This window comes from Somniosus microcephalus, chromosome 3 (genome assembly GCF_052327205.1).
Source record: "Somniosus microcephalus isolate GS21.2 chromosome 3, FLI_Smic_1.0, whole genome shotgun sequence".
Classification (NCBI taxonomy): domain Eukaryota; kingdom Metazoa; phylum Chordata; class Chondrichthyes; order Squaliformes; family Somniosidae; genus Somniosus; species Somniosus microcephalus.
In genome coordinates this window covers 290,325,584-290,349,820 of record NC_140989.1, presented here as the reverse complement: position 1 = coordinate 290,349,820, position 24,237 = coordinate 290,325,584, and the positions used below count along the sequence as shown (strand labels likewise).

Sequence of the window (24,237 nt, the reverse complement as noted above, 5' to 3'; positions counted from 1 at the left end):
CCTTCAATAATTAGACAAGAGACTGCAGGGAACAATCAACAGGTGTTTACTGGATGAGGGTTACTCTAAAACTAACTATACAGATCCCTACTCAGGGTTTATATACAGGTGTGGTCACTGCCGGTACTACAGTATACAGGAGCTGTAAAAAGTAGTTCTCCCCTTAAAGGTACATACACTACAGCCAGCACTGCAGCATGTGCAGCAATCTGCTGAAGCACAGACTGCTGGGCTGCTGCGGCGCGGCCAGTGCCCCGGCGAGGCCTGGCCGATCCAGCGAGGGTGGCAGCAGTTAGTGCCCATGTGGCCCTGGTCTGTGTCTGCATCACACCAGCCAGTGAATGCACGGCATGACTGAGCACTTGGCTGGAAGCCGCCTGTGATGCACCGAAGTCCTGCTGACTCCTAGCCTGTGCTGCCGCGAAGTCCTGCAGACTCCTGGCCTGTGCTGCACTGAATTCTTGCAGACTCCTGGCCTGTGCTGCCCCAAATTCCTGTACACTCCTTGCCAGTGACTCTATGGAGTCAGGCATCCTTGCCACTGCAGCCATGAGCTCAGTGTGCCTGCGCTCAGCCTGGGCGCCCATTTCAGCAAGGAGCCGCACCTCCTCTGCGCTCACCATAGCAGGACTGGAGGCCGCACTCACCCTCCGGGGAGAAGGCCGCCAAGCTTCCCCACCCCTCCCGCGTTGCTGCAGCCTGCTGGGCCCCGGAGCTTCACTCCCCTCAGACCCTTCCCCCCTGCTCCCCTCCAGGGAAGATGTGTCCCCATCATGGCCATGGGCTGCCTTGGCTGAGGGTGTCACTGATGGGCCGGCTTCCTCTTCCTCCTCCTCGATTTCTAATTCAGAGACAGTGCCAGCTTGAGGGCCCGCCTCCTCACCTGGTGATTCAGCATCTGAAAGCAGGGAGGGACAAGAGTTGCTTTAGAGTGAGGACAGGGCGGCAGCGAGGGATGCATGAGTGCTGCTATGCACTGCATTGGTTCGATAGTGGCAAAGGATGCTGGTGTGAGGCGCAAGTGGAAAGTGAGAGGTCAAAAAGGTGATGCCCTTACCATTGGGGCCCAGAACAGGGTCGGCATTGCCACTGGCGACGGAGCCAATCAGCCGGCCTGACATAATGCGCTCCACACGCTGCTCCAGGTCACTGAGCTGTTTAAGGTCAGGACGACCTCCCCCGGTCTGTCGCTGCTGCCTTCGGTTGTGGGCCAGCTTGCCCTGCAAGAGAAAGGGCGGCCTTTAAGCCCTGATCTTGCCTGCACTGCCTCCCATGGTGGAATAGCCCTGACAGTGTGAAGCCCTGATCTTGCCTGCACTGCCTCCCATGGTGGAATAGCCCTGACAGTGTGAAGCCCTGATCTTGCCTGCACTGCCTCCCATGGTGGAACAGCCCTGGCAGTGTGAAGCCCTGATCTTGTCTGCACTGCCTCCCATGGTGAAATAGCCCTGACAGTGTGAAGCCCTCATCTTGCCTGCACTGCCTCCCATGGTGGAATAGCCCTGGCAGTGTGAAGCCCTGATCTCGCCTGCACTGCCTCCCATGGTGGAATAGCCCTGACAGTGTGTAAAGTACTGAATGTGCAAGTGATTTTCATGACAGTCCCATAGCTGCTGGATGAGGGCTGGGCATTGGGGCTTTCAGGTCCCTTTGGCCATAAAGTGAGGTGCACATGCAGGGATGAGGAGGATACTGGAAAGGGTACTCACCCTGACAACCTGAGTGAGGTTGTTGAACTTTTTTCTGCATTGGACAGGAGTCCTGCCAACCACGCTGTTGGAGGTCACCCTGTTTGCCACCTCCCTCCAGGCTTTTCGATACTCGTTGGGCAGCGGCCTCCTGCCACTATCCGGGAAGAGGACAAGGCGCCTGCGCTCCACGGCGCCAACCAGTACCTTCAGGGCACCCTCGCTGAAGCGCTGCGCTCTCTCCCTGGCCTTCTCCATTGTCCTGGGCATTGAACTGTTCAAGCAGCAATGGTCAGGCCTTGCTTCAGGGCTGCAGTGTGCAGGGCGTAGCTGCCAAACAAATCCACCCTCCCCCTTTAAGAGCTGACCTGCGCCAGCGTGTCTGCCTTCAATCAGCAACTCACCGCACCTGTGCTGCGCCCGCCCTCGGTGGTAGCGCCCCGGCTTGCCGGCTTAGCGCCTTATGATAGTCATGCATCGCCTGCTTTAGCGCAGCAGCAACCTCTTGGGGCGATGCAACTGAATATCGGCGAAGGTGGCGCTAAGTTGCGCCGGGCGCAAAATTTAGCGAATGCCCGGCTGCAGCGCCCCAATCGTGGCTATACTGAATTTCTAGGCCAAAATTCCCTAATTCCCTACATCGCACCATCACCACAAGGATGCAGTGGTTCAAGGAAAAGACCCACCACCACCAACGTTCCCTCTCAGCTGTGCGGTCGTGCAGCTCTCTGCTGGTCCTGCACAGCCCGGTACCGGCTTTTTTCAATGCAAAATTTTGCGCAAGTGTAAAACTGTGAATGGGTCGCGTAGCCTCTTAAAGGGGCCCCCCAAATAATTACGGGGAACATTGACCACCACCTTCTCAGGACAACTAGGGGTGGGCAATAAACATGGCCTTGCCAGCATCACCCACATCCTGAGAATTCTTCTTTACAAAGCCACGTGAACATCTCCATACCTGCAAAATGTCTTTGTTCAATTTTAATCATATAATCATAGATTCGTTCAGCACATGATGCGGCCATTTGGCCCATCGCGTTTGCACCGGCTCTTTCGAAGAGCAATCCAGTTAGTCCCACTCCCCCGTTCTTTCTCTATATCCCTGCAATTTTTTCTCCTTCAAGTATTTATCCAATTCCCCTTTGAAGGCTACTATTGAATCTGTATCCACCTCCCTATCAGGCAGTGCATTCCAAATCCTAACCACTCGTTGCATCGTCTCTGGTTCTTTTACCAATCACCTTAAATCTGTGCCCTCTGGTTATCAACCCTTCAGCCATTGGAAACAGTTTCTCTTTAATTACTCTATCTAAACCATTCATGATTTTAAACACTTCTATCAAATCTCCTCTTAGCTTTCTCTGCTCCAAGGAGAACAACCCCAGTTTTTCCTGTCTATCCACGTAACTGTATTCTTTCATTCCTGGAGTCATTACAGTGAATCTCTTCTGTGCCCTCTCCAAAGCCTTCACGTCCTTCCTAAAGTGGGGTGCCCAGAATTGGGCGCAATACTCCAGTTGGGGCCGAATTAGTGTTTTATATAAGCTTATAAGAACATAAGAAATAGGAGCAGGAGTAGGCCATTCGGCCCTTCGAGCCTGCTCCGCCATTCAATGAGATCATGGCTGATCTTCTGCCTCAATTCCATTCACCAGCCCTATCGCCATATCCCTTGATGCCCTTACTAGTCAGAAATCTATCGACTTCTGTTTTGAATATACCCAATAACTGAGCATCCACAGTCCTCTGGGGTAGAGAATTCCAAAGATTCACCACCCTCTGTGTGAAGAAATGTCTTCTCATCTCAGTCCTGAATGGCCTACCCTTTATCCTGAGGCTGTGGCCCCTGATCCTAGACTCCCCAGCCAAGGGAAACATTCTCCCAGCATCCACCCTATCAAGCCCTGTAATAATTTTGTATGCTTCAATGAGATCCCCTCTCATTCTTCTGAATTCAAGACAATACAGGCCTAGTTTACTCAATCTCTTCTCATACGACAGTCCCGCCATCCCAGGAATCAATCTTGTGAACCTTTGTTGCACTCCCTCTATGGCAAGTACATCCGTCCTTAGGTAAGGAGACCACAATTGTACAGTACTCCAGGTGTGGTCTCACCAAGGTCCTATATAATTGGAGTAAGACTTCTTTACTGCTATACTCAAATCCTCGTGTAATGAAGGCCAGCATACTATTTGCCTTCCTAATGGTTTGCTGCAGCTGCACATTCACTTTCAGTGACTCATGTACAAGGACACCCAGGTCCCTTTGAGCATCTGCATTCCCCAATCTTTCACCATTTTGGAAATACTCTGCCTGACATAAATTGTGCCATTCATGTAGAAATGACTTATGAAATATACTGGGCGGCCTGCTGGTGGCGCTGTCCAGGGAGAGTATAAATACTCGGGCACGGGCCCAGCTTGCACAGGGACATTTTGTAAACAGGAACTAGTGAAGGATAATTAGATTTCCATGTTGTGAAACAGTCGATTAAAGCTTTGTTTAATACTCTGACCAAGTGCCTAGTAGTTTTCTTACGTCAATTTAATCGACTGTTTGCTGCTCCATGCTCTGAGTGGATTTGGGAACAGACGGCTACGACTCAAGCGGTAGAAGGGAACCAGAGGTAATAATCAATCCATCATGGAGAAACTACTCCGACCCGCCCGTCTTGACCTGGACCCAAATTCACCTACAACGGCTAAGGTATGGAAACACTGATATCGTACCTTCAGCAACTTCCTCAGGGTGTGTGGTGAGAATGTTCCTGATAAGTTAGAGATACTTGCCAATTATGTATCCCCTCATGTGTTTGACTATATCGAAGACTGTGTAGACAATGACTCCGCTATCCAAATACTACAGCAACTATATGTTAAGGCCCCAAACAAAATTTTTGCTCGGCATCTACTGGCCACAACTCGACAACAACCCGGGGTATCACTTGACGAATTCCTTCAAAAGCTTCGCAGGCTCAGCAAGGATTGTAATCTCAAAGCTGTCTCAGCTGAGCAGTACCAGGAGGAGTTAATTCATGATTCCTTTATTAACGGAATTGCGTCTCCTTTCATACGCCAGTGTCTGTTGGAGAATAAAACCCTCAAGTTACAAGCTGCCTATGACCAGGCATGTTCTCTGGACTTAGCAAAAAAAATGCAGCTGCCTATGACCAGGCATGTTCACTGGACTTAGCAATAAAAAATGCAGATGCCTATCTTTTACCATGTGCACGGACTGCTGCTATCACTTTTGGTGACTCCGCCAATGGGCCTCGGGCAGAAGCCCTCACTGATGACTACTCTATCCTAGCCGATGACGACCCTACCCTAGAAGCCCTCACTGATGACGACCCTGCCCTAGCGGCATCTTGGCAATCTGGAAGGGAGTGTTTCTTCTGTGGAGGTGCATTCCACTGTAGGAAATGTTGTCCTGCTCGTAACGCAACCTGCAGTCATTGCAGTAAGAAAGGTCACTTTTCTAAGGTTTGCCAGTCAAGAGCCTCTGTTAGTAAGAAAGGTCACTTTTCGAAGGTATACTGGTCAAGAGCCCCTGTTAGTTTTGCAGCTGCTATCTATAAAACTGCTCCTCCCCCAAGAGCCACCACTAAGGTTACAGCTGCTATCTATAAAACTGCTCCTCCCCCAAGAGCCACTACTAAGGTTACAACTGTCAAGGGTAAAACTACGCCTCCTCCCATCACAGCTGTTTTTCCCCAAAGCCTGCCCCATGCAGCCACAAAGGTTTTGTTAAATGGACACATTTTGAGTGCACTAATTGACCCATACAGCTCTGACAGCTTCATCAGTGAGCAGGCTGTCAGTAAGTTAAAACTGCGTATTTACCCCTCGGACAGGGAAATTGCAATGGCTCTGACGACACTGACCACCAACTCTTCCGGCTTTTGTCTTGTCGACCTTATTCTCAATGGCCGCATTTATTCCTCCACCCAGCTCGGGGTGCTCAAAAACTTATGCAGTGATGTGCTCCTGGGACAGGATTTCCAGAAACAACACAAAAGACTCACTTTTGAGTTTGGAGGGTCAAAACCGGAGCTTACTATTTCCAAAGTACCGTTTCATGCGCTTTCGGCAGCTTCGCTCGACGAGCCCTCCTTGTTTGCCAATCTTTCCCCCCGATGTAAGCCCATAGTCACTAAATCATGACGTTTCAGCCAAGATGATCTATCCTTTATCAAGACAGAGATCTCTCGCCTTCTAGCTGACGGTATAATTGAGCCATGTTCATCTTCCTGGCGGGCTCAAGTCGTCGTTGTTAAAAATCCTCTGAAGCAACACAAGAAACGTCTTTGCATCGATTACTCGCAAACTATTAACCAGTATACCAATCTGGATGTTTGAGTTCTTTGAGGACATAACATACAGGGAGGATAAAGGGGAACCAGTGGACGTAGTGTATTTAGACTTCCAAAAGGCATTTGACAAGGTGCCACACAAAAGATTATTGCGGGATTGGGGGTAATATTCTGGCATGGGTGGAGGATTGGCTATCTAACAGAAAGCAGAGAGTTGGGATAAATGGTTCATTCTCAGACTGGCAATTCGTAACTGGTGGTGTTCCGCAGGGGTCAGTGCTGGGTCCCCAACTCTTTACAATCTATATTAACGATTTGGAGGGAGGGGCCGAGTGTAACATAGCAACGTTTGCAGATGATACAAAGATGGGAGGGAAAGTAGTGAGTGAGGAGGACATAAAAAAACCTGCAAAGGGACATAGGCAGGCTAAGTAAGTGGGCAGAGATTTGGCAGATGGAATATAATACTGGAAAGTGTGAGGTTATGCACTTTGGCAGGAAAAATCATAGAGCAAGTTATTATCTTAATGGCAAGAAACTGGAAAGTACTGCAGTACAAAGGGATCTGGGGGTCCTGGTGCACGAAACACAAAAAGTTAGTATGCAGGTGCAGCAGGTGATCAAGAAGGCCAATGGAATGTTGGCTTTTATTGCTAGGGGGATGGAATATAAAAACAGGGAGGTATTGCTGCAGTTGTACAAGGTATTGGTGAGACCACACCTGGAATACTGCATACAGTTTTGGTGTCCATACTTAAGAAAAGAAATACTTGCTCTCGAGGCAGTACAAAGAAGGTTCACTCAGTTAATCCCGGGGATGAGGGGGTTGACATATGAGGAGAGGTTGAGTAGATTGGGACTTGATGCGCTATCAATTACTCATAAAAGACTGAGAGTTAGAAGAGTAACCAAAGGCTTTTATTAACAACAGAATGGAGGTCTGCCTCGCGTGGTCGACCGGTCCATGATACTAAGGGCTGGGGAGCAGTCACCTTTATACTAGGACCTGTGGGAGGAGTCAGCCGAGGCATGTCCAGGCATGTACACAGTGGAATACAAACAGGACAAACAGGAATACAAACAGTGGTTTACCACATTCACCCCTTGTTTAAAATTGAATCCGGCGGGGTGAAGTGTATTAAAAGTTAGTGTATTGGAGTCTCTCCGGAGGTCTTGTCTGCCGCTGTGATCTGCGTGGCGACGGCAGGGGTAGTGAAGTTTCCGGCGTCGAGTCCAGCGTAGGCTGTGGCACAGGCGTGTCGTCCTCGTAGATGTCGAGCGGGTCGCGGGGCCCAGGCCTGCCGTCTGCTGGGGCTGGATATTGGATCGTGGGGGGGTTGGTAGTGGGTAGTGGGTTACTGCGGCCCCCGAGGGTGCAAGGTCTCTTATGGAGACTGTGTCCTCCCGCCCGTCCGGGTATGCGATGTAAGCATACTGGGGGTTGGCGTGGAGGAGGTCGACCCTCTCGACCAGGGGGTCCGTTTTATGGGTCCTCACGTGTCTTCTCAGTAGGACCGGCCCTGGAGACGTCAGCCATGGCGGTAGCGATGTCCCCGATGTGGACTTCCTTGGGAAGACAAACATTTTCTCATGAGGGGTGGCGTTAGTGGCAGTGCAGAGCAGTGACCGAATAGAGTGGAGCGCATCGGGGAGCACATCCTGCCAGCGGGAGGTTGGAAGGCCCCTAGACTTTAAGGCTAGCAGGACGGCCTTCCAAACTGTCGCATTTTCTCTTTCCACCTGTTCGTTCCCCCGGGGGTTGTAACTGGTGGTCCTGCTTGTGGCAATACCCCTAGTTAGCAGGTACTGACGGAGTTCGTCGCTCATAAACGATGAGCCCCGGTCGCTATGGATATAGCTGGGGAAGCCGAACAGGGTGAAGAGGTTGTTCAGACATTTAATGACCGTGGCACTGGTCATGTCCGGGCAGGGGAAGGCGAACGGGAAACGGGAGTACTCATCAATAATATTGAGGAAGTACACATTGCGGTCGGAGGAGGGGAGAGGCCCTTTAAAGTCGACGCTCAGGCGCTCGAAGGGGCGAGTGGCTTTTATCAGGTGGGCCCTGTCTGGTCTATAAAAGTGCGGTTTGCACTCAGCGCAGACTTGGCAGTTCCTGGTCATGGTCCTGACCTCCTCAATAGAGTAAGGCAGGTTGCGGGCCTTGATGAAGTGGAAGAACCTGGTGACCCCCGGGTGGCAGAGGTCATTGTGGAGGGCCCGCAGTCTATCGATCTGCGCGCTGGCGCAGGTGCCACGCGATAGCGCATCCGGGGGTTCATTTAGCTTCCCGGGCCGGTACAAGATCTCGTAGTTGTAGGTGGAAAGTTCGATTCTCCACCTCAAGATCTTGTCATTTTTGATTTTGCCCCTCTGCTTGTTGTTAAACATAAAAGCAACTGAACGCTGGTCAGTGAGCAGGGTAAATCGTTTTCCGGCCAGGTAGTGCCTCCAATGACGCACAGCCTCCACAATCGCCTGGGCCTCCTTCTCAACAGCGGAGTGTCTGGTCTCCGGGCCTTGGAGGGTTCGTGAAAAGAAGGCCACGGGTCTCCCCGCCTGATTGAGGGTAGCGGCCAGGGCAAAGTCAGACGCGTCGCTTTCCACCTGGAAGGGGATGGATTCGTCCACTGCGTGCATGGTGGCTTTGGCAATGTCCTCCTTGATACGGTGGAAGGCTAAGCGGGCCTCTGCCGTCAAGGGAAAAGAGGTGGACTTGATCAGCGGACGGGCCTTGTCCGCATAGTAGGGGACCCACTGGGCGTAATAGGAGAAAAACCCTAGGCACCTCTTCAGGGCCTTGAGGCAGTGGGGCAGTGGAAGTTCCATAAGGGGACGCATCCGGTCGGGGTCGGGGCCGATGACTCCGTGTTCCACAACACAGCCAAGGATGGCGAGGCGGTTTGTGCGGAATATGCACTTCTCCTTGTTATATGTCAGGTTTAGGAGTTGGGCGGTGCGGAGGAATTTTTCGAGGTTTGCGTCATGGTCCTGCAAGTCACGGCCGCAGATGGTCACATTGTCCAGATATGGGAAAGTGGCCTGCAACGCATTTTGATCTACCATCCGGTCCATCTCCCTTTGGAAGACGGAGACCCCGTTGGTGACGCCAAAGGGAACCCTAAGGAAGTGATAGAGGCGGCCGTTTGCCTCAAAGGCAGTGTACTGGCGGTCCTCAGGGCGGATGGGGAGCTGGTGGTACGCTGATTTCAGGTCAATGGTCGAGAAGACGCGGTACTGCGCGATCTGGTTGACCATATCAGCTATACGGGGGAGTGGGTAGGCGTCCAGCAGGGTGTAGCGATTTATTGTCTGGCTGTAGTCGATGACCAGGCGCTGCTTCTCGCCGGTCTTAACGACCACAACCTGGGCTCGCCAGGGGCTGGTGCTGCCCTCAATAATCCCTTCTTTCAGGAGCCGCTCCACTTCGGTTTTAATGAAAACCCTGTCCCCGGCACTGTATCGCCTGCTCTTTGTGGCGATGGGCTTACAGTCGGGGGTGAGGTTAGCAAACAGTTGGGGGGGGGTGACTCTGAGTGTGGAGAGGTTGCACCTGGTGCGCGGCGGGCAGTTTGGAAGCTGCTGGCTGCGGACTGTGAGTGGGGGTAGGGGTCCACCGTACGCCATCGTAACACTTTTAAGGTGGCACTGAAAATCTAACCCCAGCAGGACGGCAGCGCAGAGGTCAGGCAGGACCAGAAGTTTAAAATGATCGTACACGGTCCCGTCTACTACGAGTGTCACCACGCAGTAGCCGCCGATGTCCGCCGACTGGGACTCGGAGGCCATAGAAATCCGCTGTTGCGCAGGCAGGATTGGGAGAGAGCAACGCCGCACCGTGTCGGGGTGGATGAAGCTCTCCGTGCTCCCAGAGTCAAAAAGGCAGATTGTATCGTGACCATTTACCTTAATGTCCATTGTGGAACTGGCCAGTTGGTGCGGTCTCGCTTGGTCCAGTGTAACGGATGCCAGCGTAGGGGTCGGTGTGTCGCTGCGGGTATCAGATGAGGCGGTGTCGGGGGCCTGCTGCGTCCCGGCTGTCGTCCAAGATGGCGGCGTCCATGATCCCCATGTGGCTGGAGGCGTCCAAAATGGCTGCTGTACCGGTGATTCGCACATGGCCGGGGAGGTCCAAGGTGGCGGCCCGCATGGCCCACACGCGGCGCTGCTGGGGTTCGGGGTGGCTTTGGCCCTGCAGACGCTAGCGTAGTGTCCCTTCTTCCCGCAGCCCGAGCAGATCGCGTTTTTCGCCGGGCAGCGCGCTCTGGGGTGTTTTGCCTGGCCACAGAAGTAGCATTTCTGGCCTTGGGGCACTGCTGTCTGGCCTTGGGACACTGCTGCGGTAGTTGGGCCGTTGTTGGGGTGTGGCTGGGGTGGCACGGCGCTATGAGGCGGTCCTACCGTGTCCCAGGCTGTCATTCCCCACGGCGTCCACGGTGCAGAGGAGTAGGCATCCATGCCCTGGTAGGCTGCATCCAACGATAGTGCGAGTTCAGAGGCCTTGTTGAGGTCGAGGTTACTCTGCTCCAACAGTCGCTGTCGGGTGTAATTGGATCTGTGGCCCGCTACAAAAGCGTCCCGGATAAGTTCCTCTGTGTACACGGCGGCCTTTACATCCTTACAACCACAGGCCCGGCCAAGCACAGACAGTGCCTGGAGGTATTCCACGGTCGATTCCCCAGGTTGTTGTTTACGACTCCCCAGGAGGTGCCTGGCGTACACTTCGTTCACTGGGCGCGTGTACTGGTCCTTGAGGAGCTTGATAGCGTCCGCGTACGAGGTCGCGTCTTGGATGACCGAGTACACTCGGTGGTTCACTTTGGAGGTCAGGACATCCAGTTTGTCCTCGTCCGATTTGATTGCTTCGGAGGCGGTCAGGAATTTTTCGAAACACTTAAGCCAGTGAGTAAACTTGGTGGATGAGTCCGCCTCCCGATGATCTAAGTCCAGGCATGCTGGTGTGAGGATCTTCTCCATTATAAAAATGTTGTTAATAAAATTGATGCGCTATCAATTACTCATAAAAGACTGAGAGTTAGAAGAGTAACCAAAGGCTTTTATTAACAACAGAATGGAGGTCTGCCTCGCGTGGTCGACCGGTCCATGATACTAAGGGCTGGGGAGCAGTCACCTTTATACTAGGACCTGTGGGAGGAGTCAGCCGAGGCATGTCCAGGCATGTACACAGTGGAATACAAACAGGACAAACAGGAATACAAACAGTGGTTTACCACAGGACTCTACTCATTGGAGTTCAGAAGAATGAGAGGCGATCTTATTGAAACATATAAGATTGTGAAGGGGCTTGATCGGGTGGATGCGGTGAGGATGTTCCCAATGATGGGTGAAACTAGAACTAGGGGGCATAATCTTAGAATAATCTTTCAAAACTGAGATGAGGAGAAACTTCTTCACTCAGAGGGTGGTAGGTCTGTGGAATTTGCTGCCCCAGAGAGCTGTGGAAGCTACGTCATTAAGTAAATTTAAAACAGAAATAGACAGTTTCCTAGAAGTAAGGGGAATTAGGGGTTACGGGGAGCAGGTAGGAAATCGGACATGAGGCTAGGTTCGGATCGGTCATGGCCCTGTGGGTGGCGGAGCGGGCCCAGGGGCCGTGTAGCCTGGTCCTGCTCCTACTTCTTGTGTTCTAATTCTGTGTTAGATTTCAGGAGATGGTTCTATTCACAGGGATTAGTGGAGACCACGGGAACAGGCTGCCAGCTAGGAGTCCTTCAAGAGTAAATTGGGCTTGTTCCTGGCTGGGGTGCAGATCACCTCTTACAGAAGGTAAGTACTGCAGGAAATACAGGGACAGAGTGATCTCCTGGACGAGTTTCGATCGCCTAGATGGGTCGGAGAGGAATTTCCCAGATTTTTTCTCCCAAATTGGCCATTGGGTTTTTAATCTGGTTTTTCGCCTCTCCCGGGAGATCACACGGGTGTGGGTGGGATGGAGAGTGAAAGTAGATTTGAGGTTAGGATCAGATCAGCCATGATCTTATTGAATGGCGGAGCAGGCTCGAGGGGCCGATTGCCTACTCCTGCTCCTATTTCTTATGTTCTTATGATGCCTACCCACTACCACGCATCGATGACATGGTCAATAACCTTGCCAACTACAAGGTATTTTCAACTTTTGACTTAAAGAGCGCATACCATCAAGTACCGCTAAAGGACTCTGACAAGAAGTATACGGCCTTTGAGGCCAATGGTCGGCTTTACCAGTTTTGTCGCCTTCCGTTTGGGGTCACCAATGGGGTGGCCGTCTTCCAACGGGCAATGGATAGCCTAGTCAAACAGGAGAGCTTAATGGACATTTTTCCATATCTGGATAATATCACCATTGCTGGTCATGACCAGAAGGAGCATGATACCAATCCCCAGAAATTTTTTGACGTTCTCCGTCGTCGCAACTTAACCTTAAATGAGTCCAAATCTGTGAAATCAGTACCATCAGTCAACATCCTTGGCTACTGGGTGGGCAATGGTGTCATCAAACCGGATCCGGAGCGACTTCATCCGCTTCAGGAGCTCCCTCCCCCTACGAATCTCGGCTCTCTTCGTCGGGCACTCGGCATGTTCGCCTATTATGCGAAGTGGATACCCCACTTTTCCGACAAGATCCAGCCCCTGCTTCACGCATAGTCATTTCCGTTGAAGGCAACGGCTATTTCAGCTTTCGACCTCCTCAAGCAACAACTGGAAAAAGCCACGCTTCGTTCCATCGATGAAAATCTCCCTTTCGTGGTCGGATCGGATGTGGCGATCTCGGCTACCTTGAATCAAGGTGGTCGATCCGTTGCATTTCTGTCCAGAACTTTGCAGGGTAGCGAGCTCCATTATCCTCCTGTCGAGAAGGAGGCTACGGCTATCATCGAAGCAGTACGTAAATGGAGTAATTTTCTCACTCGTCACCATTTCAAGCTTATAACTGATCAGTGCTCCGTGGCTTTTATGCTGGATAACCAGAAACGCACTAAGATCAAGAATAACAAAATACGGCTCTGGAGGATGGAATTGGCCGCCTTTGGCTACACCATACATTATCGATCCGGCAAAGAGAATGTGGCCCCGGATACCCTCATATGCGCATTCTGCTCTTCCATGTCAACTTCGACTCTTTCGGATCTTCATACTGACTTATGCCATCCTGGCGTTACCCGTATGTTACATCTCCCATTTTCTACGGAAGACGTGAGAAGAACATGCTCCACTTGTAGAATTTGCGCGGAATTAAAACCGCAATTCTTCCGTCCGTCGGATGGCTCGCTCATACACACTACAGCCTATTGCAGCGACTCAGCATTGACTTTAAGGGGCCACTGCCCTCCTCAACGCGAAACACCTACTTGCTTACTATGGTGGACGAATATTCACACTTTCCCTTTGCTTTCCCCTGTCCCAATATGCTTACTTCCACAGTGATCAAATGCCTCAATCAGGTCTTTTCCCTTTGCGGTATGGCCAATTTCATCCACTCTGATCGGGGTCCCTCCTTCATGTTAAGCGAATTCAAAAGTCATCTTTCCCAATGGGGAATCGCCACAAGTAGAATGACACCGTATCATCCTATTGGAAATGGACAGGTTGAGAGATACAACGCTATCATTTGGAATGCTGTTTGTCTTGCACTGAGGTCACACAACCTATCAGACCAGCAGTGGGAAACTATGCTCCCTGACGCATTGCATTCCATCAGGTCTCTTCTTTCTACATCCACCAATGCTACTCCTCATGAATGATTCTTCGGGTTCCAGCATCGCTCCACTCATGGGACGTCCCTACCATCATGGTTGGCAGCTCCTGGCTCCGTGCTGCTTCGAAGATTCGTCCGATCCTCTAAGAATGATACCCTCGTCGACGAAGTGGAACTGACGGATGTCAATCCCATGTACGCATACGTGCGGTACCCTGATGGCTGGGAATCCGCAATGTCACTTCGGGATCTGGCTCCCTGCCCAACCGGTCCCACGGACCCAATCGATGGTGGGACCCGTATCAATGACGCCGATACCCTGCGCTCCTCTGAGGATGACGCCCTACCCGGTACATCAAGGGATCTGCCAGCTATTCCGCTGGATCAACCCGGGGAACAGAGTGCTCCCCGCGGGATGGCCACCCGAAGCCAGGACGCCGGTCAGTCACTGACTACTGGGCAAGGTGAAGCCAGCTCTGCGCCTGTGGGGGCCCGCACCCAGAGCCACGATCTCCCCAGTCCACCTCAGGTCGATCAAAGCGACACGGACTCTGCCAGCCCGCTGGTATGAACTAAGCGACCCAGGGACCAAAACACGGTCCGAGGAGACGTGCCTTCCGGCCACCGACGGAGATCCAAACGACTGCGTCTATTCTTAGTCCGACTAATTCGGTAGAAAGAAGCCACCGGACTTCCAATCTTTCAGGCGGGAAGAATGACATAAATCGTGCCATTCATGTAGAAATGACTTATGAAATATACTGGGCGGCCTGCTGGTGGTGCTGTCCAGGGAGTGTATAAATACTCGGGCATGGGCCCAGCTTGCTGAAGGACATTTTGTAAACAGGAACTAGTGAAGGATAACTAGACTTCCATGTTGTGAAACAGTCGATTAAAGCCTTGTTTAATACTGACCAAGTGCCTAGTAGTTTTCTTACGTCACTGCCTTTCTGTTTTTTCTACCAAAGTGGATAACTTCATTTATCCACATTATAATCCATCTGCCATGTTCTCGCCCACTCACCGAGCCTGTCGAGATCTCCTTGAAGCCTCTTCATATCCTCTTCGCAACTGACACTGCCACCTAGCTTTGTGTCATCAGCAAATTTGGAAATGTTACAATTAGTCCCCTCATCGAAATCATTGATATAGATTGTGAATAACTGGGGCCCAAGCACCAAACCTTCCGGTACCCCACTAGCATAACTTTTCTGGCTTTTGTATTCTGATAAGGAAAATTAGGGCCAAAGAAGTCCATCCCAGTGCCCCCATTAAACATAAAATCTAATTAAACGTAACTCCCAATTTAAACCACAACATTATTATCGGTGTTGTTACTATCTTTAGGTATATTTTTGGACTCTAGGGGAATCAAGGGATATGGGGATCGGACGGGAAAGTTGAATTGAGATTGAAGATCAGCCAGGCTCGAAGGGCCGTATGGCCAACTCCTGCTCCTAATTCTTATATGTCACTTTGTGCCCTACGGTGCCCACTGGTTGCGTACCAAGCGTACCGGTAATATTGCATGTTCCCTTTCCAAGGCTACTCGGGCATGGACTAGGCTGCGAAAGAGAGGCAGGCAGCCAAAGCAATCCTCGCTCATCCTGTTCCTGCGAATGGCTGTCTTCGCCAGACCCAGGAGCAGACCCACGAGAAAGTCCTCCGACATTTCCTGCAACCCCCAACACCTGCCCATCCTTTGGGTGGCCAAAGATCAGAAAGTGTTGGGCTGAACTGTGAGCCAGAAATTGTGGAGCAGCCCCGCCCCCCTCCTTTAAGTAGTCGAATAGGGGCTGCAACCTCTCACACTCCATATGAGATATGAAATATGTTTTTTTGCATCCAGGCTGCAAAGGTTGCAAGCTGCCTTGGTCCACCTGTTCAGCAGTGTGTTGGATTGGAGTCATGTATCACTGGGCTTGCAACAAAAAAAGACAAGGCAGTGCACGCTGGGGATTGTGGTCTTTCTTCTACGGGCACGGGGCGAGCGCCACAGGGCAGAGACTACATCGCCCGGCAGGCACCGCGCGGCGGCCGGACAGTTCCCGGATGGCGCGGCGCGGCCCATCATGCAGCGCGAGCAAGAAGACCGTCTCTAACCGGCCATTTTGAGGCTGATCGGAGCGGTTTCTGCAACCTCGAAGCATCCGAGGAGAATCCACGCTCAAGGGGGCCCATCATGCCCGGGAATTTACAGGAAGGCTTCGGCTGCGTCGTGACCAATCGGTTCGACCAACTATTTGATGATGAATCCGACCCGTTCGAGATTTTGAAAGAGGCCGAAATCAAGAAAGACAAGAAGGAGAAAGACAGCAAGACGGCCGCGTCCAAACCGCAGCCCAAGAAGGAGTCCCAGAAGGACAGGAAGGTGCCCGTAACAAGCAGCGACATTAAACCAGAGTCCCAGGCTCCCGTGACCTTGAGAAAAGAAGGTACTGGGACCTGTGCTGAGCTGGTCTTGTTACATTAATTGATTGAAGGGGGAGTGTTTAGCGGTTGTTTTAATTTTACAGGTCTCAGGTTGGGCCCCGCTCATGGCAAATGTCAGCCAACCTCGTGTTGAGGAAGCGGGAGGAGCTGCCCCCTTTCCTCCAAGAGTCCCGGGCAGTTTCTCCGCACACGCAGTCAGGCTTCTGTCCCCGGGCGGGCCCTTGAATGCGAGTGTGGATTGGAGATGGGGGGTTGTCCCTGAAAATCCGCGTGTTTTACGTTCCCCACGAAACTTGCACTGATGCTCAACACAGGCTAAGAGGCAGGTTTGCAGATTAGCACCCATAGCACCTTCACTTATATTCTTATGTTTTGATGGACGAGGACTTAATTTTTTAAAATATAACTTGGTTAAAGCATTGCAATTAATGCTGTGCTTTTGGTTTCCTTCGTTGCACACTCATCACAGAACAACAGGCTTGGAAGGTGCCATAAAGGAGTAATCTACTGGATGATTCCTCTTCCCAACTTCACGGTGTTTCAAAAGCAAGCGTTTTTCCCTCGCAGCAGTTAGTGACCGTACCATTTACTTATTCTGTGTACTAAAGTTATTTGTTTAAAGCCAGGTGCAATGATTTGTTGGAACAAATCTAACTAATTTGAAGGAATAATTTAGGTGTAGTTGGTGCAGGTGAAGTCTGTATGATTAGTTTGTAGATTTAAATAAACTGCGAACAAGTAAAAGTTAAAGGTATAAATGTAACTTTTCACGCTAGTTTACAATAAAACCAGGAAGAACACGTGGGTGGGGCGTGGAAGTTTGAACAGTTCAATGTATGTAAAGCGAACAGTTGAGTGTCGCCCTAAATCTTGCATGTGCTGATGTACTGCCGTTTCGTTCAAAATATGGTAAAACTTTCCCTTTTACAGTACAGAGACCTCTGTAATGGCCACCATCTTGTGTCAGCGACCATATTTTCTACTCTAGCTTTGTGTACTGTGCTTTATTTTGGTGCTTGCTGTAATGTACTTTAGTTTGAACTTTTAAGTTTCAACCTTGCTGTTTCAGAATAATGTACACGCTTCTAGTCTGAAGTTGTCCCACGATAACTCGGGTTTTTATTCTTTTATTTTAATGTGGTTGGAAACCTGACCCATTACTCATTGTATAAAAACTATTTCCAGTATGATGCACAGTGCAGTCTCAACACACACATTCTGTTAGTGTGTATTAGATTGTAGAGATCTCGCTTTTTAATGTATGTTGTATGCATTTATAACTAAACATAATTTTGATTACAGATGCATTATGCTCTTATGTATCTAGGTTTTTGTAAGAGAACAGGTGCAAAGGATCATGCAGCCCCCGTTGCATGGCTTTGCAGATAAATTAGCCCTCATTCAATCTGAAATAATGGCCAGAAAAAAATAATATCTTTAAATTTGAGCAGTAATTTTAAACTTTTCTATGAGGATCACTTATCTTAAATTGTGAAAGACCATAGCTACCTATATGAACACAGTGCTGTCTTGCCGAAAGTGTTTGGGTACAGCAACAGATAAATGTGCAAGTCAGTTGTCAAATACAAAACGAGCAGAAATCTGAATCTGGTGAGCTTACAGACCCCCTTGGAATTCCTTCACCTAGAGTTCAAGGGCCTTGGTTTGATAACCTATGATCCATAGGAGCTCTTAATCATTTGAAGTAAATCCCTAATGTACAGTATTGTTTTCTACTTGGTACAGTTTTGTTATGTATGAGTTAACTTTTTTGACTTTTTTTGGTTTGGACTTTTATTACTTCCAAATTTCATATTTAAGCATTTTTTCCAGCAGTGAGCAGAATTCAGCACCAAATGTGCACGATGTTCACCGTTGAATTTTAGCCACCTTTTGTGTTCTGTGCAAATACACAAACTATTATGTGCATTTTTTTTTTAATGAGTTGCACCTCTGCATATTGCCAGTATATTTGGTTGCTTTGGGCTCTCTACTCTGCATATCTATTGTGACATTTGGTGCCTTCATGAGGTAAGGCTAGAGGAAATGATAGCAACTACCGTGTAAATCGCAGACTTTGGACCACATATGGCCCTGGCAGTTGGCCCTTGAAGACCAGGTCAGGCACTGCAGTCTGAAGTTGGATTTACTTGCTGGTTTGTTCCATTTGAATTTGGTGGGCCTATAGATTTTGAAATGGTGGTGCTGAACACCGTTGTCTCATTGGTGACTAAGTCCTACACCAGAACACCCAAGATCTGAAACTTGAGATATATGCAGATTCATGGGAGCATTGATTAAAATTTTAAATGTGGCCCCTGAAGTTCCGTAGTACACCTCTTGTGATCACAGAAGACTTGGGACCTCTAAGTGGATGATGGAAAATGCAGTGGAAAAACCTCTTAATTTGTGGTTATTGAGTTTCCACTTCAGTTTATAGTATGTACCCTGAGCTTGTCTATCCAAGGGGTCCCTCTAAAGGACTTAATTTATTTTAGTGCCTTTTACGTTCTTGGTTTGGCCCAAAGTGCTTTATAACCATTGAATTGTTTTTGAAGTGTAGTAACTGTTTTGTAGGCAAATGTGGCAACCAATTAGTCCGCAACAAGGTCCCACAATCAGCAGTGAGGTAAATGACCAAATAATCTGTTTTGATGGTATTGGTTAAGGAATAAATCCTCTACTCTTTGAATAGCAGCACGGGATCTTTAACGTCCACTCGAACAGGTAAGATGGCTTTATCATCTCCATTGAAAGATGATAGCGCTAACAATGCAACACTCCCTCAGTGCAGCACTGAAATGTCAGCCTTGATTATGTGGTTATGTCCTGGGGTGGAGATTGCATTGATGGCCTTCTGACTTGAACAAGTGTCACTACTGAGCCAAGTTGATACGGTTTAATTTCAAGACTGTTGCCAATAAAAGTTGGAAGTTATGCCTGCCGATAATTTAGAACTCTTCTGCAGAAAGGGGCATGAAGCCATCTTGATAACTGGAGATTGTTGGAAAATGGAATCTTATGATCTGGCCAGTATCAAATCCTGCAATTTTGCTCCAAAATCTCTGTGAATTTCTGCCTGCAGATAAGTTTGTCCCAAAGCCCTGAGAGCAGGCAGTTCAGCTCATTCAGGCACTGGGCATCTCTTAAATTTAACCATGTTCACTTGTTCGTGCTGCCTCTCTACGACTCAACCATTGTACAGGAAACTTTGCGATATCTGGCACCGACGGGACCGAGCTGCTGCCGATCTATCAAAACTTCCGGATAAACCAGCGCTAATGTTGAAGGATACGGAGGTTTTCATCTCCGTATCTGACAACAAACACTTGCTTAGCAACAGCTTGTAAACACTCGGCCCATACCTTTGAAGCGTCTCTGAAGCTGTTGCTAAGCTGCAGAGATGCTTTCCAGAGCCTGACTTAAAAAAATGCTAGGAGAAGAAAAAAAACCTAACCAAAACGGCTGCTGATTTCTGCCGTTAGATCGAGGTTTCCGGACATACAATCTCTGGATAAACCAAAGTTTCCTGTACTGTGGTTAACAAAAAATACGCATGTAGTGTGTATGTAATTGTTCTACCTTTAAGAGAACTATTGTATGTAACCGTCCGCCTTTAAGAGAACTATTTTAGGTTAGGCACTATTTGATCTTGGCTGCTGTATACTGTAATACTGACGGTGACCACACCGGTATATAAGTGCTGTCAGGATTTATTGGGCAGATTCGCCCTGACCTTCGAATAGTAAAGTCCTGTTAAAGTTACTCTTGTAGTCTGTGTATTAATTCGCCATAATACCTACAGACTTTACAGTGGCGACGAGTTCGATCTTACCCTGCGGCAACAATACTTCCGAAGCAGTTAACGAGCGTCGAAGAGGCACCCGCCCTCGTCGTTCTGCTGAGAGAAAACTCGAGTCTGCAGAGCAAGGAAGAAGGAAGAATTCAGACACAAAGCCTTCCATCAGCAACAGGCACTGATTGTCCCTTCTGCCACGGTGGTGAGTGAGCCGATCAGCACGAGAAGCAAGTCGGCCACGGTGACTGTGAGTAAAGGGAAAATAAAAAAAAATAAGCGGAGGATAAGGGCGGTGAACTCAACCACGGTCGGGGGGGAAAGGAGCCGGACAGAAGTCGGGCCCAGAGGCGCTGAGACTGGGGCAGCGTGGAGACTGGGGCAGCGTGGAGCACGGAAGCCGCGGTACAAGCGGGCTGGGAGACGCAACGGCGCCGTGAGACAGCTAGACCGCGACCGGCGAAAAAGGCCGGGCAGCTACCGAGGCCACGAGGCGCTGCGACCGGGATCGTAAGGCGCGGGAAGATATAAAAATAAATAAATCACGGAGAACTCAGCCGCAGCCGGGGAGGAAAGCACCGGACTGCGCGAGGGCTGGGAGGCGCGATTGGAAGCCGCTGAGGGAGAGGCAGAGCCCGAGCGAGCGGGAGAGACAGAGCCTGAGCGAGGGAGACTGAGCGAGATCCAGCCCAGCGGCTGAAACTGTTCGCCGTCAACGGGTTGTACCCAGCGCCGGTTGCCCTGCCGAGAAAAGGGAACAAGGAACGCACTGAAGCTGACGCGCAGACGGTTTGTGTGCTCCTGCTCCCTTTTCTCCCTCAGCTGCTTCTGTTGTCTTTCCAGATTCTCCCATTCGGTGTCCAAGAACTTTTGCATTGCTTTCATCTCTTGCTCGAGACGGCAACTCAATTGTTCTAATTGCTGTCGTAATTTGCAATGGAGTTGAGTTCGAGCTCGGTGTTCCTCAGTAATGTATATGTCTGTAACCTGGACAGACTCAGAATTCGCTGTCAAACTATGTTGTTGTTGTTCAGTGGAATTCTGTTCTGCAACTTTGTTCTCTGGAGCATAAGCATTTATGCACGCCTTCGTTTTTCCAACCTTAGTCAGCAAGTCCATTTTAGACTTGTCTTTCGTACTGATAGGGCTGATCCTGTGTCCAATTCCATTTTCACTCGGACTCCGGCTATTTTTAGCATGACCCATATAGTTTGTAGGTCGGTTTCTTTACTCACATTGTGAATTCTCAGACTACCCAGTTCCTGGCCGTTTGGGTCTGAATCCGAATTCTGTTCATCTGAACTCTTCTCAGCCACCTTGTGTACCTTGTACTTTTCCTGCGGTGACTTTTTCCCTATCAGTCATAAATCGAAAGGATTACAACCGGCTATTCTCACATTTACCCTTGAGAGATACTAAGTTTGTATTGCAGACATACACGGGGCATAAAGTATACCCCATGGGAAAGATAAGAGTCAAGGTGAGAGACAGGGGCAAAGAACACCCAGGAATGGATTTATATGTACTACCTGAGGGAGGACCACCACTTCTAGGACGGGAGTGGATCAAGGAAATAAACATGGAATGGCACTACCTAAAAGCAATAACGAGTGAGGACTCGGTGCAGACAATCAGCTCAGACTCTGAAACGGATGACGATAAGACCAGCCCAAGTACAAAAGACAAGTCTAAAATGGACTTGCTGACTAAGGTTGGAAAAACGAAGGCGTGCATAAATGCTTATGCTCCAGAGGAGAACAAAGTTGCAGAACAGAATTCTACTGAACAACATAGTTTGACAGCGAATTCTGAGTGTCCAGGTTACAGACATATACATTACTGAGGAACACCGAGCTCGAACTCAACTCCATTGCAAATTACGACAGCAATTAGAACAATTGAGTTGCCGTCTCGAGCAAGAGATGAAAGCAATGCAAAAGTTCTTGGACACCGAATGGGAGAATCTGGAAAGACAACAGAAGCAGCTGAGGGAGAAAAGGGAGCAGGAGCACACAAACCGTCTGCGCGAGGAGGCCAAACGAATCAAAGCTGATTCGGGTTCTGAAGGTGCGTGCTCAATCTGGTGGAACATGATGTTCAGCAACTGAAGGCGCGTGTTAGCAGGTTGCAGGCAGAAAAGGCTGAGTTGGTCGACATGACTTCCGAGCTCCTACTGAAGTTGGGTGCAGCATCACCGGACGATTCAATTGTGGAAATTCGAATGGTGGAGGCTGCGGATGATGGCGAAGTAGAAACCGCAAAGGAGCCCCAGGGCAAGGTTATAAACAGCCCTGCGGCTAATGGGAAACGGATGATGGCAGAAGAATTAACAGTCAGCCAACTCCTTCATCTGCTGAGGGACAAGACTCTAAAATGGAAAAAACTTGAACACGAGCCTCAATCTTCAAAGAAAAGGGGTTCGGAGCTCTCAAGTTATTGAAATAGCTGAGGTGGCAACACAGACTGAGAAGACTGCAGCAGAGCAGCCCTTGAATGCCAAAAGTACGCTGACTCGCGTCAATGTAGAACAACGGAATGCTGAAACAGCTACGTCAGTAGAAGGATTGAATAGTCCGATCAATCAATCTCCGAATGAAGTTGAAGTATTGAAATCACAAATGAGGTCATTAGTAAAAGACTTGCAGGAAGCCCAGGAAAAGCGGGATGAAGCTGAACGCATGAAGAAGTCTCTTCAGGAAAGATGTCTGGATTTGGAACAAAAGTTGGCTAACGTCCAGCTGGGTAAGGAGGAAATAGAAGACCCTCTCGCTGGTCTAGCTCAGGACGACACCGAATATTACCATGACCTGTTGAGCGACACTGAATATTACGATGACCTGGTCTGCCCAGCTTGTGCTGAAAACTCCCAAAGTGCCGAAACCATGATGAATCACCTACAGTCTAAGGAACATCGGGAGATGGTGGCGCTACTACTGGCAGCTGACAGTGGAGCCCAGAGAGTCTCCAGGAAGCAGAAAAGGAAAAGACGAAGCAGAAGACGATGACCATCTGAACCATTATCACCTCTACCAGAGCACGCACGTGGTCCCTCCGAACGGAGCCAAATCAGTTGGGAAGTAGAGAAACTTCCCAAGGCAATCTAGCTGTTTGTAAAAGTCAACAATGCTGGTTCAGAAGTGACGGAAGTTCAAGCTGTTAAGTTAGGGAAGGACTATTGGATGAGTCACTCCAGCAACGTGAACCGACTACACAAGGAACTGCTACACCACGGAGGCGTTGTCCGGACCGAGTCAAGAAGCACAGGAGACGCCTCCACAGAGACTGAATCTGTGAACTGTTTTCCGCAGAGACTATATCTGTGAACTGTTTCTACATGAAGTGAATATATGTTATGTTTAATGGGGAATAAGTATGTTGTAAGCTAAAAAGGGAGGATTGTAGTGTATGTAACTGTTCTAACTTTAAGAGAACTATTGTATGTAACCGTCCCCCTTTAAGAGAACTATTTTAGGTGTGGCACTATTTGATCTTGGCTGCTGTATACTGTAATACCGACGGTGACCACACCGGTATATAAGTGCTGTGTCAGGATTTATTGGGCAGATTCGCCCTGACCTTCGAATAGTAAAGTCCTGTTAAAGTTACTCTTGTAGTCTGTGTATTAATTCGCCATAATACCTACAGACTTTACATGTAGAAACTGCCATTTTACAACCATGCAGGTGTCAGCAAATTCAAAATATGAATCCGTATCTTATCTTCTATCTATATATATATTATTAATATATATAAATCGGTACTTCTGTCATTCTGTCTATCTGTCTGTCATCGCGTGTGCGTTGCGGGTATGCACTCGAAAGTTACAGGGCGTACCTACGCGCGCGTTACCTCCAAAGAAAGCTTATGCTTCCGAGACGGTTTTAAGCGTATTTACGTTTCGGCCGGGCTAAAATTGCGCCCGCGGTATCCCAAAAACCTTCAACATTCCGCTCATTAACATCTCATTATCCGCTCATTAGCGACAGAGTGACCTCGAGCTCGACCAATCGTACGCCAGGTTGCTGGCGTGTGCCGCCGGGCCAATCGGTGCGTGTGGGGCCGGGCTTTATCGTTCTGAACCGAGGTGAGTCGCCGCCATCTTGATTCCAAACTTTTCCTTTCTTTTTCCCCGCTTTCTGTGTCTTAAAAAAAACATTGCTTTTAAAACATACTGTTTTTTAAAAAAATGATTTAGAAAGTAATTAACTTATCTAATCTCATTAACTTTCCTACCTTTCCCCGTTTTTCCAGGTAGGCCTAGAAGCCTCGGCGTCTCCTCCGCACCCACGCCCGAGCTAGGCACCTCCCGGC

At 49.4% G+C, this 24,237-nt stretch overlaps 1 protein-coding gene across 4 annotated transcripts in view; it reads left to right on the top strand.

The window, feature by feature from the left end:
- Positions 1 to 15,760: 15,760 nt before the first annotated feature.
- The window catches only part of LOC147122051 (SERPINE1 mRNA-binding protein 1-like), a 58,479-nt gene continuing 50,002 nt past the window's right edge, over positions 15,761 to 24,237 (top strand). For 2 of the 4 annotated variants that reach the window (XM_085982743.1, XM_085982741.1), the window contains exon 1: positions 15,762 to 16,132. In XM_085982743.1, coding sequence (XP_085838869.1) covers positions 15,880 to 16,132 — 253 coding nt within the window. In that variant the 5' untranslated portion in view covers positions 15,762 to 15,879. Of the gene's footprint in view, positions 16,133 to 24,237 lie in introns of all 4 variants that reach the window. The other 2 variants (XM_085982742.1, XM_085982740.1) reach the window with 2 other exon arrangements.